Source organism: Chanodichthys erythropterus, chromosome 18, assembly GCF_024489055.1.
Source record: "Chanodichthys erythropterus isolate Z2021 chromosome 18, ASM2448905v1, whole genome shotgun sequence".
Taxonomy (NCBI): domain Eukaryota; kingdom Metazoa; phylum Chordata; class Actinopteri; order Cypriniformes; family Xenocyprididae; genus Chanodichthys; species Chanodichthys erythropterus.
In genome coordinates, this window is record NC_090238.1 from 3,349,188 (window position 1) to 3,368,566 (window position 19,379).

Below are 19,379 nucleotides of genomic sequence, written 5' to 3' on the forward strand. Positions count from 1 at the left end.
ATCAAAATGTTCTTCACACTAAGAAAAAAAACTATTCTTTAAGAACAGGTCAATGAAAGGCTCTTTGTGGGGCCAAAATGCTTCTGTCACATTGCTGTGAAAAACCCCTTTTGAAATGCTACTTTTTTAGCAATCAAGCTGGCTAGTGTCAACTTCAGGCTATCCAAGCTAACGAGACTCTAAATAGTGTTCAGTGCATGTCTGTGCAGCAACGACAGAACAGATAGCATGCTTTGTTTCAGCTTTTGCCATGGCGTTAGAACTGGTACACCGTTCTCGCCTGTGTTTACCTCCCCAAGTGGAAGTATTACCATACCCCGTCCTTTCTCCATGACCCCTGCACCCCTGATGAAAGTCCTGACATCAGTTTTGGCTACTCACTCAACATCACAGTCCCCAGAGAAAAGAGAATCAGAGAATGGGTTTTTACATTACATCAAAGTTGTCTATAAAGCCTGCCAGACAACAAGGCGAAGGAGCTGAAATGGCAGATAATTTAGTTGGCTCACACTGTCCATGAGGAGTAGTATGTATATCTGTAATTTAAAATTAATAGTAATTTAAATTATTTTATTGTGTATTTTATATTTTGCATTTGCCAGGGTGGCTGATCTGACAATTAAAAACAAAACAAAATTTATTTTAATTTAGCATTTAATTTATTATCATCTTTTTGTATCCTGCATCTTAAAGGATTAGTTCACTTTCAAATAAAATGTTCCTGATAATTTACTCACCCCCATGTCATCCAAGATGTTCATATCTTTTTTTCTTCAGTGGAAAAGAAATGAAGGTTTTTGATGAAAACATTCCAGGATTTTTCTCCATATAGTGGACTTCACTAGACGTTTGAAGGTCAAAATTACAGTTTCAGTGCAGCTTCAAAGGGCTTTAAGCGATACCAGATGAGGAATAAGAGTCTTATCTAGAGAAACCATCGCTCATTTTAGAAAAAAAATTAAAAATTTTAGTATAATTTAGTATATGCTCTGTATAAACAAATGATCTGCCAAAACTGCGCTTTTGTATTCTTTAAAACTCTTACGCTGTACTTCCTACACCTTCGGAAGTACGGCATGAGCGCCAGTTCCATTTTTTCCGTAAGTGTAGGGAAGGCGTATGACAGCATAAGCTTTTTGACGAATACGGAAAGCGGAAGGACCTGCAAGGCGATCATTTGTTTAAAAACATATACAAAAATGTCCAAAAATGAGCGATGGTTTCTCTAGATAAGACTCTTATTTCTCGTTTGGTATCGTTTAAAGCCCTTTGAAGCTGCACTGAAACTGTAATTCTGACCTTCATCCGTTTGGAGGCCACTGAAGTCCACTATAAGGAGAATTATCCTGGAATGTTTTCATCAAAAACCTTCATTTCTTTTCGTCTGAAGATTCTTTCAGCATGTCTTTCTTAGACATGAACATCTTGGATGACATGGGAGTGAATACATTTTATTTGAAAGTGAACTAATCCTTTAAACAGATTGGTAGAGGGTATGGCAGTGTGAAGGATGAATAAGAAGTCAAGATATTACTTTCTTTTGCCAGCTTACTGCTCCATTTGTGTTGAAGTAGCTGCAGTACTCCTCTCTCACTTGTTTTGCCTGCAAAGATGAATTTCTGTCTGAGGAATTCTGGTTCTTCCCACCAAGCTCCATGAATTAGTCGACCAGTGTCTGTGTCGTCCTGATCCACCAGACTTGGAGACATGTAGGTGTAACAGAGGGATTCAGTTCTCAGGTATTGTGAAGGACACAAGCTGCCTTTGTCCTTGTCAAAAAACTATTTGCCAAGACTCCAAAAACATTGTCAACACAACGACGTACGCGAGAGAGACTGTAGTTAAAGATTCGCTTGTGTCCTTGGGTATGGTGTCAACATCCATGGCTTCAAACCATTTTTCTGTGGGGCGACAAACTCAGAACACATATATAATATTGCTTTACACAGAGTGTAAATTAAAAGGTTACCTGATTATTTTGAGAACGTTATGGCACAGTGATATACATGTGACATTTCTATAACAACATCATTTAATTTAGCTTCATTTGATAAAAACTCTTAAGTCATAAGTTATATGCTATATATAGGCTACTAGCGTTTTGAAAGCTGACACATTAAAAAAATATTTGAAATGTATGCAATATGAATTAATGTATGTAATAATTATGGCAAATTACATTTTAAACAGAGTATCTATTCAGTTTTGTGCTATATGTGATACTTAATTAAAAGAAAGACTAAAAGCATTGTTAAAGCAAGGACAACAGTGACAGCTGTAAAAGTTTAAGCATCCATCTTTGCGGTGTCCGTTTCACTAGCAATAGATTTGCTCCTCTCTGATAGAAATTTCATTTTGGGGTGAACTAACTCTTTAACTGATCTCTAACTTCTTTAATTTAAGCAAATGCTGTTAATACACTTATCACTAACAAAATGAAACCATACACATTTTAATGGTAGTGAATAAAAGGAAACGATCAACCTGCACGCCTCTGCTCAGCCATGGTGCGTCTCAAGATGATGATGTAATTTCGAGGGAGGCGTGGCCAGGTCTGCTGTTCACGCCCCAGTCCCTTGACTCCACCCCCATGTCAAAACAATGCCAAAAGTGAAACGCACAGAAAAGTAAAGCACAAAGTGAAAACGGTATCGCGAGCTCACACTTGACTGAAACGCAGAAAAAAGGAGTCTTGCAAATGTACTAGCATGTCACCATGGAAAATGTGTTGCATAATAATACATTTGTTGCAGATAAAATAGGATCAAAGATGCATTTACAGCATTCATTGATTTTTGCAATTAATTATATCTTCATTTTTGCTCTATTTTATTATTAATTTTGCAATTCTTTATTTTTGTCTGAAAAAAACCTACTTGTTTTGCTCGATACTTTATTTTTCTTTTGCAAAACGTTATTGTTTTGCAGGTATGTGGCATGGAATTGACTCCATACCAGATATTATCTTTGTGCGCATGCGCATCAAACAGGGCTTGGGGAGAGTCGATCACGTCTTCAGCGCTGGAAAATCCGAATCATTTTAGCCAATCGGTTCGCTCGGACGGTTCGTTTCAATGAACCGGTTTACAACCGAGTCATCACTCTAAACAGTTCACAGAAGTTTCCGCGTCCAATTTTACTTTCGTGTTGATGTAAATTTGTTGTTTAACACTACGTGTTCATTCTTGTGTTATAATGAAGCGCCCACTGTTGTGTTATCCAACAACATTATTATTAAAAACAACATTATGAACATCAATAATAATTCATAACCAATTAAACATATGTTAATTATTAACAGTATTTTTTCCAAATGTAACAATAATATTTTAATCTCAGTTTTACTTTAACCTACACAAATTGATATCTACAAACGATTCTCGAATCGGTTCGCTCGAATCATTCAAAGGAAACGGTTCTAAACGAGTCGTTCAAGAATCGGCCATCACAATCAGTGCCGTATAACGGGATCTGTGATCTGACAGGGCGATGGCTCGGACAGCAAACCGAAAAAGAATGAAGCTGAACATGGAAAACGATTGTACTGCATCGTGTTGTGTTTAAATGCCTGAAGGACAGAGACTGACGCCCCGGACAGCGGTATAGTGACGTCAGAGGAGCGTCTGTAGCCTCATTGTCTGTAATGCTGCTCAATGCCGGTATTTAACGCATCCACGAGACTTGTGTTCTCCGTATTACAATTAATTCTTGAATTTCTTGTGAAATGCTGTTTATTTCTCTTCTAACACGATGTTTTCTGTACAAGATCAGTCTGTGATCAGCAAATAGTCAGTATAATGGGATTTCAGAACTGATTAACAGCAAAAGGTTTCGCATTTGTAGGTTAATCGAACTAGTATGCTGGTTGATATATGTTGACAGAGTTTTGGCTGGGGGTCAGTGTTTGTTCGGACACCCCAGCCATCCCGGTGAGGTGAGGAGGTTCTCAGAACGTTCTCTAAAGGTTCTCTCACGTTCTTCCAGTAACGTTAATAGAACGTTCAGAGTAATAACGTTCTGAAAACATTAGCACAAAAGTGTTATTTATATCATTCATGCAACCTTTTTTCTAAAATGTTTTTAAATGCTACTACTTGTTTCAGAACATTCACAGAACATTCAAAAGCAACATTGTTTGCATTATAGAAAGTAATGTTTGTAAAACATTCAGAGAACATTCAGATACAATGTTTTCATTATATAATGTAATGCGAATGTTAGCAAAACGTTCTTAGAATCTATTTTGTTAGCCTGGTCGGGCCTCCAACCGTTTCTAAACTGTACTTTTAAGAAGGTGAGGGTTACGACCGTGTGCCATTGCCTGTCCATGCCGGTGTCCTGCTGCGGGGCGCTCCATCACGGCTCCTCTCCGAGGAGAATCGTCCACAGCCAGGCAGGAATCAGGACTTGTTTGAGCCAACCGCGTGCTTCTGTTGGACTGAAGATGCTGCGGACTGCTTTCAGTTTGGAGGGAGTCGAGGAGCGGGACGAGGAACAAGAGGATGATGGAGAAGATCAGAGGGATGGTGGGATCCCGTTCATCATTAATAGGGGTGGTCTGCCCGTGAATGAGGAGACCTGGGAGAAGATGTGGCAGCACGTGGCCCGCATCCACCCGGATGGAGAAGCGCTGGGCAGGAGGATACGGGGAACCAGCGACCTGCCCAAGGTAGAGCTTTCACAGCCACCAAAACAATGTCAAAACATCCTGTCAATTTGCTTCTGAATCAGCAAAACACACGTCTAGGGTTAAGGCCACAGAATAAAAAAAAAAGTGAATTATCTCACAATTCAGAATTATGAGAATAAAAGTAAGAATTGTGAGATATAAACTTGAAAAAAAGTAACATTAGTGCTGCCCACTTGGTTCCAGAAGTATTTTCTTCCACTCATTTCTCCCATAGGAATTTTAAAAAGTCTTTGTTAAAGAGTTATAATCCATGAACCAAACCAAGCAGCTATGAGGAGAATCAACAATACAAACTTAGATTTGAAGCCAAAAAATATTTGAAAATCAGACAAAAATACAAGACTGTGAACTTGACAGCTTTAGTGAAGGAAAGAACTACAATCCCATGAAGCATTGCAAACAGCATAATCAAATTAAAAATACAACTACTCATGTAAAAATGTTGATTATATATAAAACAATATGTTTTAAGTTTAATGCAAAATGCATATGCAAACATAAGTATTTTGAGAGTGTAGGGAGACTGACTTGACTACATCATTACATCTCTTTTGGCGTGTTTTTCTTGTTCCAACTCTCTGATTTGTGTAACTTTCTGTACAGCATCATTATTAACACAATTAACACAATTATTTTAAAAATAAGCTGAAATAATGTGGGCTGACAGTTTCAACAGAAGCAAATACTATTGAATAAAATACTAAAAATATTGAATTAAATTAAATACAATTAAATACTAAAAATACAATTTACAACCTTGTGTAGGGCTCTTCTTAAAGGTGCCATCGAATGTTTTTTTACAAGATGTAATATAAGTCTAAGGTGTCCCCTGAATGTGTCTGTGAAGTTTCAGCTCAAAATACCCCATAGATTTTTTTTTATTAATTTTTTTAACTGCCTATTTTGGGGCATAATTAGAAATGCACCGATTCAGGTTGCGGCCCCTTTAAATCTCGTGCTCTCCGCCCCCGGAGCTCGCGCTTGCCTTAAACAGTGCATAAACAAAGTTTACACAGCTTAAATGCATACCTTCATTCACTACCCTCCTCCTCATTCGTTTTTTAAAGTTAGACATCAACCTTCTTGGTATTCCTCAATCAATTCATTATAAAGAATATAACAAGAAAAATATCATAAAATTATAAAAGAATGCCTATTTTTGTATTCATTCCTTTGTAAAAATTGTATAGGGTCGCAAACGACCCGAGATGTGTATGAGTGTATGTATATTTTTTCTGCACAACAATAATTGAATCTTAGATGACGGAAAAAGTGCAACTCACCTTTATTCCACAAGGTGGCAATGTCTGATATACAATGATGAAGTGACGATTCATTCAGACAAAAAACGAAATAATAAGAAAAACATGAAATGGTTCAGCGATTTACTGAAGAGCAAGTACTGGACGCAATCAAATATGACTGTAACTGTTACTGGATGGATCTGGTGAAGCTGTTAGCGATTGAAATATTGATTTTGAAGATGTTGAAAATTATATAGTTTTGAGAATACGTTTGAGATCGCGAATGGGCTCATATTCGTGACCTCAAACATTAAACTAGCCTATTATTTGCTGAATTTACTGGGAAATGAGGAAAGTGATGATGGCATAAAACGTCTGCTCAAACGGAGCCCTTTCCAGCTCCAAAAGGTAACAAAATATGCTTTATTTATTCTTCTGCAATTGTTACTGTAATATCAGAGGAGTTTTATATTATTGCGACAGGTAGAGATCCTTCCATGGTAGATATAGATCCGGGTCGATAAAGACCCGAATATGTAAGAATGATTGGCGAAACAGTCATGCATTTAAGGAATAACCCTCAAAATGGATCTTTACAAAGTGTTCGTCATGCATACTGCATGCATGCGTCGGATTATGTGAGTATTGTATACTGTTATATTGTTTACATTTGATTCTGAATGAATTTGAGGTTGTGCTCCGTGGCTAACGGCTAATGCTACACTGTTGGAGAGATTTATAAAGAATGAAGTTGTGTTTATGAATTATACAGACTGCAAGTGTTTAATAATGAAAATAGCGACGGCTCTTGTCTCCGTGAATACAGTAAGAAACGATGGTAACATTAACCACATTTAACAGTACATTAGCAACATGCTAACGAAACATTTAGAAAGACAATTTACAAATATCACTAAACATATCATGTAATCATGGATCATGTCAGTTATTATTGCTCCATCTGCCATTTTTGGCTGTTTTCCTTGCTTGCTTACCTAGTCTGATGATTCAGCTGTGCACATCTAGACGTTCTGCCCTTGTCTAATGCCTCGGTCATGGGCTGGCATATGCAAATATTGGGGTCGTACATATTAATGATCCCGACTGTTACGCAACAGTCGGTGTTATGTTGAGATTCGCCTGTTCTTCGGAGGTCTTTTAAACAAATTAGATTTATATAAGAAGGAGGAAACAATGGAGTTTGAGACTCACTGTATGTCATTTCCATGTACTGAACTCTTGTTATTCAACTATGCCAAGATAAATTCAATTTTTAATTCTAGGTAGGGTTGGGTATCGGTTGGGTTTTATCCGATACCAGTACCTACTCGGTATTTTTTAAACGGTTCCGGTGCTTAAACGGTTCTTGAACCGGTACTTAAGAAAACAAAACCACACACACTTTGTCAAAAAATAATACCCTTTTATTTACAGGGCCAAACTGGACACAATATTAACTTAAATCTTTAAACAAATAACATGGTAATAATAAATAAACCAATATAAAATTAAAATTCACATTTACATAATATCACATAAAACAATATTGTATCAAACAAAATAATAATACTGGAGATTTAATAGAGATTACAACCAGGGTAATCTAATCTCCATTTTCTCTTCCTAATGACCTGAACTGAACAGTGCAACAACTTAAATATTAGAATATAAACAAATAAAACACAAATATAGAACAAGATATAAGTATTGTTTTCATGGCATATTTATTTGTGAATGTCCACTGAATGTCCAATGTAGTGTGATTAACAAGGCTATTGAATACGGATGTCCGAATGTGCGAATATAAAACCAACTTTACCCAAGTTGGCAGGGCTGGGACTCTCTTCAATGAGTCCGGCGGCGAGGCCAACACTAGCTGCTGATGTTGTTGACATGCTTGGCTCTGCGTCTAGTAGGTTGTCAAACACGGTGCATTGTTCGGCTTTTAAGTACACTCCATGTGTCGCCATATGTTTAATTAAATTTGAAGTGTTACCTCCCTTGCATGATATTGCTTTATGGCATTTGTTGCATGTCGCAGAGTCTGCATTATTACACGTAAAATGCAGCCAAACCTTGGAGCGTTTTGCCTTCGGCATCTTCATTAATCCTCTCGCTATCAGTTCAACAAGTGTGCCGAGTAGCGGCACTGACGTCACGCAAGTTGACGCCGGAACACCAGGGGGCGGTAAAAAAAAAAAAAAATCAGCACCGAAATCAGGCACCGAAATTTTCTTTCTTATTCGGTCTCGTTACTACCGTTTACGTCGGAACCGGTTCCCTATTGGCACCGCGTTTCGGTACCCAACCCTAATTCTAGGGCACCTTTAAAGGCTTACAAGTTATCATTAAAAATCTATTTCCCTATGGAGAAAATGAATGTTTTTTGAGTTTTTCTTCTGGAACCGACTGCTGCACTCTATTACTTTTTTTTTTTTCATGGCGTGAAAAAAACACAATTATGAAATATAAACTTCTGATAAAAAAGTCAAAATTGCATGATAAACTCACCATCATTAAGCTTTCAGTCTTCAGTCTTCGGTCTTACTCTTTCAGTCTTTATTTAAAAACAATTTCCCTGAAACTTTGAGTAAAAATAGTTTGGCTAGAGCTTGATTATTAACTGTTAAAGCGACTAATGAGTAGATGAGTTTCGGTTGACGTTTAATGTCCTTCACAACCTCTAGTCCCATTTAGACTTTTTCAAGACAAGTAAAAGCTTTAAAACAATCACAAGGGGGTATCAGTTATGTATTTTTTGTCATAGAGTAAAACGTGAGAAAACGTTTTCACCACAGACCTTATTTCAGGGGTTTAACCAAAATTGAAATTTGCAACTTGTTCATGTGTTTTGGCCGGCAGAAACACACCATTCCTGCAGCACTGTATGGTGGTATCAGTAACATATCAGCAGTTTGTAGACTGGTTTCCATTTGTCTTTGTGACTTTATTCCTTTAATTCATCCCTTGTGGATTGATCGAATCCTACGCATCTAATCAGTATCCAGTGAGTGGAGCTGCACAGTCACACTGTTACTGATTCAGTGCCGGATATAAACAGCACAACAGTAAATACTGAAAACGCTAAATGTTTATTATCTATTGACATTGACTGATCAGCCTGGCCTGCGGTCTCTTATTAGTCACAGTGATGTGATATCGTTCTCCAGATGATTGCTTTTACTCTTCCGTGACTCTGTAGATTCCAGTACCAAGTGTGCCTACATTCCCGGCCAGCAGCAGCATTCCTCATCGCCTGGAAGCCATTCAGAGATACATCAGGGACTTGCAGTATCCTTTCACACTTACTGCCATACACTGCTGGAAATCATGCTCTAACTCTGTATTTTTGCCAAATTTAAGTGAGTTTGTACTTAAAACAAGAACAAATATTTGTCAATGGGTCAGAAAAATAAACTTTATTCAAAGGGTTTATTTTTGGAGATTATTTTTCAGACCCCATTGGCAGATATTTGTTCTCGTTTTAAGCACAAACTGACATGTAAGTGAAGAGTTCCCTGATACCTGACCAACATGCATGATATAGTCTGGATCAGAAGTTGTAGCTAGATTCATTTAAAGGAATAGGGTTTATGCTTGCAAACTCCAAAAGGGACAAAAATCATAGAGCAAATAAGTATTAAAGTATAACTTTCCTTCATAGTCCAAGTGTTTTGTGTGAGAAACAGACTGAAATGTAATCATAGTTGTCCTTGATTAATGTGTTCAGTTCAAACTCTTGTCAGACCAGATATGATGCCTATAGCAAAATGTTTCCATCCACATATTTGCATGTGAATGTAGGGATAATGCATAAAAATACTGAATGGAAATGCTAAGATGCACTTCTATAAAATGCACATAAAAATATGATTCATTTACTGAATAAATCCCTCAATGATCAACAATAAACCCATGTGACTTTGCCTCAACAGAGGCTGTTATTGAATAACTGGACTTATCCAGCGGACCAATCGCATCACAGCATCTCAAATGTTGGTTTGGTGGTTCTGAAACATCAATTGACTGAAACAATCAAAGTCTGTCATCAGAATGGAGGGAAAAAGATCCCAATTGCAGAAACTTCCATTTTTATTACTGATATTTTACACCAATTTCCCAGGAAGTGATGATTTTGTTCTCTTGAACACATGGGATGAAATGCTGCTTTACACACAAGTTAAATTTGGATGCAGCTAAAGATGCCTAAACACTATTGGTTCTCTTTTATCATGTGCTTCAATATACAAATTCCCCATTGCTCCATGTTTTCAGTTCTGCTCCTGATGTTCCATGTTTCTCTGATATTTTAAGTTAGTTTGTGTTTTTGTAAATAAATAACACGCTGTATTTGGATCCAGCTCTCCCTCATTTCTGACTCTGCTCAGCGTTACAGGCAGTCTGTGATTGAATGTGATTTTGACCCAATGTATGTCACATCTATTTGTCATATGATTATTAATATGTTATTTTGTCAAAAGATCATGTTTAGTTAAGCAATAGATACACTTTTATGATACATTGTTTTTGTCTATTAATATAGGCTATTCCCTGTAAACTGGTGATACAGCAGATTGTGTTCTGTGCTTAACATTGTCTGTCAGATACAATCACACTGGAACACAGTTCTTTGAGATCAAGAAGAGCAGGCCGCTCACAGCGTAAGTCCAGTTCACACATCTGCTTCCTCCTTTGATAATTTCATCCTTGAAATAAAAGCCGTGAGAGTCATGCCGCTGGCTTGCAGCATTGTGCGCCATTCAGAATTTAACTGAGAGAGACGGTTACATTTCAATTCAATTGAATTTGAATTTCGGTAGCCAAAAGGATGCATCATTGGAATTTAAATTTAAGAAAATAGAAATAAAGTGGAATGATATTCCAAAAATATATGTAATTTTCCATATAATTTACCCATAAACATACACAAAACTTATATTGCCAGAAACACAGTATTAATAATCAATATTTGAAATGCCACACATAGACATTTGTGTTTAATTCTATTAAGTACATTTGACAATTTAACTTTTGTTAATAAACCTAGAAGAGCATGTCAATTTCTAGAATACTCTAACTGACAAAATAAATTATATAACCAGTAGATGTGGTGGAAAAATTAAAATCAGTTTCAGTGACTGTTGATTGTTGATTGTATTGACAGTGTTGAACGTAGTCTAGAGGAATACGTTAAAACAAATGCATTATACATATCAGGGCATAATTAGTCAAAAATAATAAAGTAATTATGATTTGATGAGAAACTCATAGCTCTGAGCAGCAGGATGCACCAGAAGATATGGCTTTAATAATGATATCAGATGAAGAAAATCTTATTTCACTATGAAAGTGATAGGAACGTGACAGCTAATTGTAAATAAGCCTGTTAGACTATATTTCTGTACCTGCACAATATTCATTATGATTTTGAATGTTTGTAAACTAAAAATGCCATCATCAGATGCTTTAAAAATAGTTATTTACTTGCATTCAGACTCTTATTACATTATTACCTTCAATTTGTTCCTCAGATTAATGGACATTGCCAAGGAAATGACAAGAGAATCTCTACCAATCAAATGTTTGGAAGCCGTTATCCTCGGAATGTATCCTTCACTTTGGAATTCACTGAAACATGGATTGAATATATTAAGCATATACAATGAAAACAACAGAGGACCTAATACAGAGCCTTGTGGCACTCCATAATCCATACATCATTTGTGATTTGACTTCCACTTTAACACAAACAAAGTGGTAGCAGCCAGACAGATCCAAACCATCTTAATGCTTATCCACAAATCTAATCTGTCCAAGGGAATGCCATGATCTTTGGTGTCAAAGGAGGCACTACAATCTAATAGTACTAGAAAAAAGCAACTTGTAACTCTGACAAGCGCAGTCTTTGTGCCATGGCCTAAATACTGATTTAAACTATACATTTCTGGCATAAATTAAGGATTTGAGAAGGGTCTATAATTATTTTATCCTGCTGAATGCTCAAAATAAATTCAGAATCCAGTTTAGTCTTCCAGTAATGTTCAAAGTAATGTTTAAACAATTTAGTGACAGAAAGGAATGTAGGCAACAAGAGGATGGAGTAATGGATGTAGGATACATTAATGATGCACAAAATTCAGATTTGATCATATTTTTGAAGTTACATTTTACTATTTATTCATATAGAAAACAGCTGTTTTAAATTATCATTAACATAAAAAGTAATTATTGTAGTATAGTAGTATATGCACGGACAAATCATGCATTTAGAACAAAAATGAATTTTCATTTCATTAATGTACGAAGCTGTCTGTTGAATATAACACTTAACGCAGCTGACCTGTCAGTTACCTCACCAACAGCATGCCGAGCATCGAGCGGTTTCCTCTCAGCTTTAAAACACAGTTCTCAGGGAGTCATTTCCGTCACATTGTGCTGGGCGTACACAGCGGGGGCCGCTTCGGTGCTCTGGGCATCAGCCGCCGTGAGGACCTGATGTACAAACCGCTGGAGTACAAAACCCTCAGCGACCTCCTGCAAGAGTTTCAGGCGGCCTATCAGGGCTACTGGCACACGCTGTGCAAGGTCAAGATTGGTCATTATGTGTCACATGATCCCCACAGTGTGGAGCAGATAGAGTGGAAGCATTCGATACTGGATGTGGACAAGCTGTCCAAAGAAGAGCTGAGGAAAGAGCTGGAGAGACACACCCGGGATATGAGGCTGAAGGTATGATACGCTTACAGTTAAAGCATATTACTAATACACTGTTTTGCAAAATTTAAAAGTTAAAGTCTGTGTAAATCAATATTAAAATGTGTTCTGAGTTTGTCACACCACAAAAAAAAAAAGTGTTATTAACCACCCAGCCAAATTTGAATGATTAAAAAAATGGCAAGTAAATGAAATAAGTTATCAAAATCTTGAAAAAATAAGCAGTATTCTCTGCTCTCAAACGCTGGGGGCGTGTCCGCTGTCTGCTCTGAAACCACGCCCACTCGAGACAAAGATGCCGTCTCTCTCAACTCACTTGTCTAATGAGTCAAACATACTGATGCATATAAACAAAAGAATCACGTTAGAGGAAAATTTAATTTTTGCAAAATTTAGTAGAGTTTAGGCCTTTGCACACTGAGTCCGAAATTTTCGCGTGCGTTTTTTCATATTCGAAAACCTAAAAAATTCACGCACAGAGACCTTGCACACTGAGTCCGATTCGTAAAAATTAATGCGTTGCGAAAAAAATCGCAAAACAATACAAAATGAAGTCTTCAAGCAGTGACCACGATTTAGTTGTCTCCTCTTCTTAAAAAGAGAAAAAGAAAGAGGAAATATTGGGTCCATTCAATCCCGAGATTGCATAGAGAGAAAGTAGAGTTCACGTCATCAAGGAGCTGCGGGATTATCCCGAGCGTTTCAAAGTTTACTTGAGGATGTCAGTGCCCCAGTTTGATGCTTTGACGAAAGTTTCGGATGCAGTGTGAAAACGCGATTGACATAACGTGAGGTCGAATTAATTTTTTAACGTGCGAAAGTTTCGCATGCGAATTTCGAACTCAGTGTGCAAAGGCCTTTACTGTGGACTTCCTACTTATTATAACAAGATGGTGGGAGGAAGAAGGAGAAGGAGAAGAAGGAGAAGCCCGGAGCAGGGGAAGCCAGGTGGAATGCGAGGCTGGGGGTAGGGCGGAGATAGACAGAGCCGTAGCGGTGGAGAGATGGAACTCATTAGATGTCTCGTAGGTCTGTGGCATAGTCACAGAGAGGCTGACCAAGGTGAAGCCGGCAGGCCGAGGGAGCCCAGTGGAGCCTTAACCCTAATGGTCCCTGTTGAAGACAAGGAAGCGAGGAAGACAAGACAAGACAAGGAGGAAGAAGCGAAGTTGGAGGAGTTAGGGCAATGGGCAGAGGTGGAGTGATGGGATCAGTGGCTGGGAGCAGAGCCAGGGGATCCACATGCCCAGTGCTAGCTGGCTCATGGAAGACCAGAGGAGGCTGAGGCACTGTGAGGAGGCTGGGGAACAGAGGGGCTGAGTGGAGACAGGGTAGAAGAACAGGCTGAGGTCTGGAGAGGGGGCGGGAGAGGGTTTGTTTGGGGCAAAATCGAAATAACAGTCGAGTCCAACAACAACTCACTCACAGTGGGGGGTGTATGGGCGGGGCTCAACTCTATTCCCTCGATCAATACTAAAACTCCCACAACAATGCACGATATGGCTGGCTCACACACCTGGTCAAACGTGTACTCAGTCGCTCCTTCTGGCACTGGCTTTCTGTCTGCGGTGGGCTCAGGCGTCATTTCCATCTCACGCGGTGGTGTATAGCTGAACTCTGGGATAGGAGTGGGGCTGGTGTCCTCCTCGGGGCCAATGATGAAATCCAGTACATTATGCACAAGCACCCACTCCACATAGGCAGCGAAGTCCTCACGGGGACCAATCGCTTAGGCCGGTGTGGTAGAAGACACTGAGTGAGTGATCATCATAGTGTGTAAGGCACGCCAGATCTAAAAAGTCCTGGGTACATTCCCCCAGGACTCCATCTGCTACTGGCCCAGGAGTTGTATGGAGGCCAGGTACATAGTGAGAGGAACAATAAAACAAGAAATAACAAATAAAAATTCTGCAAAAAATTAATTTAATCTTTTCAGTCCGGTGTTCAGTAATGCTTAGTCGAAGGGAAAAAGAAGGTAGATGAGGTAATTCCAAAATAAAAGTTCTTTGTTAATCCACGAGGCAAAACCTAAACAAACAAACAAACAAACAAACAAAAAAAACATACAAACAGTACCAACGTGACTGAAGACAAACAACTAAGAGTTCATGAAAATTAAACTAACTGAACATAAATGTGACAGTGATTTAGGGTAAAACAAAAACATAGTTTGGAACAGGGGCGCAGGAGACATTTTCAAAGTGAGGGGGACCAAATTGCTTTCCGGGGGGTGGGGGGGTGTTGTTATGACAACGGGCGCTCTAAATTGTAATGGACTGGAGCTCACGTTCACATCGGGAACACGGGAGCACCGCGATGCGACCGCAAAAGGCACTTTCACGATCAAAGTGCACGCCACTGATAAGCAAGTATTACAGTATACGCATACTAGTTAAACGCACAGATCTCATCTCGTGCGTCCTCCACTGGATGAGGCAATATCACTTCGTTTCTATTTCAGATATCTCTTTTATAGATGCCATCAATGCTTTTGCCTTTCAAGATGTAATTACCGAAATCAAAACAATCCATAAACTATAAATCCTCACGAAAACTTCAGTCAAGCCAGCTCGCGCGTCAACCTGAGAGATCAGCCTCCTTACCTTAAAGTGTCAAATTTCTCTGTTTCTGAATGGACGGTTTGGTTTGATTGACATACGCTAACGTTCGGGCATGATTTATATACCATCGACCTGTCCTAAAACGTCAGCATGCTTTGATCGATGGTTTGGAGATCTTGTGTTTCTCCGTTCGAGAGCGCATTTCCTGTTCACATCCGCGACAAAACAGCTGATTATTTACGATCGGATCGCTTACAGAAACGTGAAAATGGTCTCATTTGAAAGAAAATATCCTAAGCTAAAAGATGATATAGTGTGACTAATTGAAGCAGCCCTTATCAAAAGTGCTGGGGTCGACTTCTATCTTTTCAAAACTGCGGGGGTCCTGACCCCCCTGTCCCCCGTGCCAACGGTGCCCCTGGTTTGGAAGATGGTTTTATGATGTACTTGCTCAATATTTATATTTTGTTATTTTCAAATAATAAAAAAGTCACAGAGTAGCATTAAATCTGAAGCTTGTAATTGTAATTCCTGCACCCAATGGAATTTTTTGGAAAAGTTTTGTTTCCCAAACAATTCTATCACTCTGCCTTATGAAAGCTTGTTTCCCCCAGGGGATAAAACATGAAAAAGATAATTGCGACTTCTTCTCACAATTGCAAATCTCATAGTTCTGCCTGGTGGAAACAAGGTGTCTTGACTAGACTTATCTGTTGAGAAGCAAATGTTTGATGCCTGTGAAAAACTGTAACAAACGCACCAATTAATTTTTTTTTAATCACAATAATATGCTGTTTTACAAACCGTGGTAATAATGTGTGCTCTTTGTGAACTTCAAAAGGTTGGCAATAGGTTTCTGGGCAAGTAAAAGTCTTTTAGTATAATTGTACAAACGTCCACCTTCAGCTTGAGCTTCACGTGTCTTTTTGCTGTGAAATCTTTACTCATTTTTATCAAGTAAACATAAGAATAACTTTGGTGTTGTTAGTAATAAGATGAACACTTACTGGACTAAAGCAGCTTCAGTTTACTTGATTATCCAGACATCATTTTATAGAAAAATCATGAGAATCAAATATGATCATCAGGCTTTTGAGGAAGGTTTATTTGTTTATCTCTCAATCATCATTGTATTGCATTGCATTATACACCGATCAGGCATAACATTATGAGCACCTTCCTAATATTGTGTTGGTCCCCCTTTTGCTGCCAAAACAGCCCTGACCCATCGAGGCATGGACTCCTCTAGACCCCTGAAGGTGTGCTGTGGTATCTGCACCAAGATGTTAGCAGCAGATCTTTTAAGTCCTGTAAGTTGTGAGGTGGATCCTCCATGGATTGGACTTGGTTGTTCAGCACATCCCACAGACACTCAATTGGATTAAGATCTGGGGAATTTGGAGGCCAAGTCAACACCTCAAACTCGTTATTGTGCTCCTCAAACCATTCCTGAACCATTTTTGCTTTGTGGCAGGAGCATTATCCTGCTGAAAGAGACCACAGCCACCAGGGAATACCGTTTCCATGAAAGGGAGTACATGGTCTGCAACAATGTTTAGGTAGGTGGTACATGTCAAAGTAACATCCACATGGATGGCAGGACCCAAGGTTTCCCAGCAGAACATTGCCCAAAGCATCACAATGCCTCCGCCGGCTCACCTTCTTCCCATATTGCATCCTGGTGCCATGTGTTCCCCAGTAAGTGACGCACATGGACCCGGCCATCCACGTGATGTAAAAGAAAACGCGATTCATCAGACCAGGCCACCTTCTTCCATTGCTCCGTGGTCCAGTTCTGGTGCTCACGTGCCCACTGTTGGCACTTTTGGCGGTGGACAGGGGTCAGCATGGGCACCCTGACTGGTCTGCAGCTATGCAGCCCTTCTTGAGCGACAACTTCTTGAGCAATCTGAGCTACAGTAGCTCATCTGTTGGATCGGACCACACGGGCCAGCCATCAATGAGCCTCGGCCGCCCATGACCCTGTCGCCAGTTCACCTCTGTTCCTTCCCTGGAACACTTTTGATAGATACTGAACACTGCAGACCGGGAACACCCCACAAGAGCTGCAGTTTTGGAGATGATCTGATCCAGTCGTCTAGCATCACAATCTGGTCCTTGTCAAACTCGCTCAAATCCTTATGCTTGCCCATTTTTCCTGCTTCTAACATCAACTTTGAGGACAAAATGTTCACTTGCTGCCTAATATATCCACCCACTAACAGGTGCCGTGATGAAGAGATGATCAGTGTTATTCACTTCACCTGTCAGTGATCATAATGTCATGCCTGATCAGTGTATGTTTTAAAACTACAGAGCTTAGATCAAACTGTTATAAAGATCTCATTGATTTGCATTACAAAGAATTCCATCTTACTTTTTGTCCATATAAATATCAGCTTCTGCACCAAATTTCATATTCTTGCTCAGTTTGAGATTCAAATTGAGCTATTTTTCCTTCATATTCTCACAATATCAGACTGTATGAGCTAGAAAGGCTGGATGTATCAAATATTATACTTAATAAAATAATTTTTAGTGTCAATAGACTGTTCGATTTCTGAGACTGTTCTATTTCTGCCTGTGATGTGAGATGTAACTGTTGTGTTTCAGATCGGTAAAGCTGCTCCTCCGTCGCCCTCTAGAGACCGGAGGAAGGATATGGGATCTCCTCTGAGGAACCCGGGCAGCCCGATGCGCAAGAACAGCCACAGCGACAGACGGTACCTACAGATCTCTCACTACACACCATCAGAAACTCTAGCTTTTCTAACACTAGGTGGCGCTGTTTCCACAGGCTGTCAGTGGAGAAGAGAGCGGGGCCGGCAGCGGATCTGAACGGATACCAGATCAGGGTGTGAGAGATTCAACATGAAGAGGATCCTCTGCTCACTAACACCTCAAACCATTAGAAACATGCATCATATTTATATTCATTTCACATTTATTCTGTAAATACAGTGCAGTTAGCCTTTAACTCTACTAGTAGACTAATGTACAGGCTCGTCTGTAGTGCCTTTGATCAGAAAAATGATTCTCCTCGTTTTCCAGCACAAATACCTAAACATTCCTAAATTAAGATACATTTACTGAAGCAAAATTACTTCAAATATTAAGTCTTGTTTGTATCAAAATGAAGTGAGTTTGTTTGTAAAAAAAAAAAAAGAAAGAATAAGAATTATCTGCCAGTAAGGTCAGAAAAATAAACTTGTTCTTCTCCAGTAAATGTATCTTAATTTAGATATTTGTGCTGAAATCAAGACACACATTCAGAGGAAGAAGATGATTTTTTGCAGTGTGCTTATACAGTCTATGATAATATGAGCATGTAAATCAGCAGACAGGGTTCAGTGGTTCTTCAGTGAATGCAGCACTCGCCCCTTTGGGTTTTTAGGTTTTATATATTTTTAACTCTTGAAAGACAGTTACACATTACAAGCAACATTTGAAGTCAACATGAAATGATAACTGACTAAATTCACATTGCTGCTCTTATTAAGAACGTTTCATCAGTGCACAATATGCTACAGAAATTAATGTTTGTTCATCAAAATATAACTTGCTCCACTTCTGAAACGTCTTTCTCTTTTAGCTGATGTCATCAGATCACCTGTCAATCACCTGTTTTCTCTGTTAAACGAGGCATTTGACTGGAGACATAATGAGTTGTGGATGTGAAGATCATTTCATGTTGACTTTAAGAGGATTGTGATGCAGTTTGAGCGACAGTCTGTTTCATCAGATGAGATTCTCCGACAGAACATGAACATGAACACACACCTTTACACACTGAAGCCAAACTGAAGCGCACTGATATCTGAAGGAGACACTGATGATGATGGTGCTGTTAAATCATCTTCTCGTCATCTGTCTCATGTTCCCATGATGCATTAAAAACACTCGATTCCTGCCACATGATTAATTACCTGCGTGTGATTAACAGATGTTTCCTCACCACTGGAATGTCATTCATACACTTTTGTGACACTTGAAATTGAAATGTACAATAAATTCTTTTGTCAAATTAAATGTTTCCATCACATGTGACATGATGATACGCTGATGATTTACAGTGTCAGATGAGAACTCAATCAATAATAAGAACTAGTATATGTATACACATGTATAAGCTGCTCATAATTATATATAGTTAAAGTTATTAAAAGCGAG

At 38.9% G+C, this 19,379-nt stretch overlaps 1 protein-coding gene across 4 annotated transcripts; it reads left to right on the forward strand.

The window, feature by feature from the left end:
• The first annotated feature begins 3,426 nt into the window (after positions 1-3,426).
• vash1 (vasohibin 1) lies at positions 3,427-19,194 on the forward strand. 4 transcript variants are annotated; one of them, XM_067367392.1, is made up of 8 exons: positions 3,427-3,600; positions 4,292-4,669; positions 9,137-9,225; positions 10,539-10,595; positions 11,466-11,540; positions 12,282-12,663; positions 17,823-17,932; positions 18,007-19,194. In XM_067367392.1, exons 1-8 carry the CDS (start codon positions 3,565-3,567, stop codon positions 18,068-18,070), a joined length of 1,191 nt encoding a protein of 396 aa, XP_067223493.1. In that variant the 5' UTR covers positions 3,427-3,564; the 3' UTR covers positions 18,071-19,194. The 4 variants fall into 4 exon arrangements, with proteins under 4 accessions (XP_067223493.1, XP_067223494.1, XP_067223495.1 ...); XM_067367393.1 differs by having other exon boundaries at positions 4,295-4,669; XM_067367394.1 differs by having other exon boundaries at positions 3,466-3,659.
• The last annotated feature ends 185 nt before the right edge of the window (positions 19,195-19,379 follow it).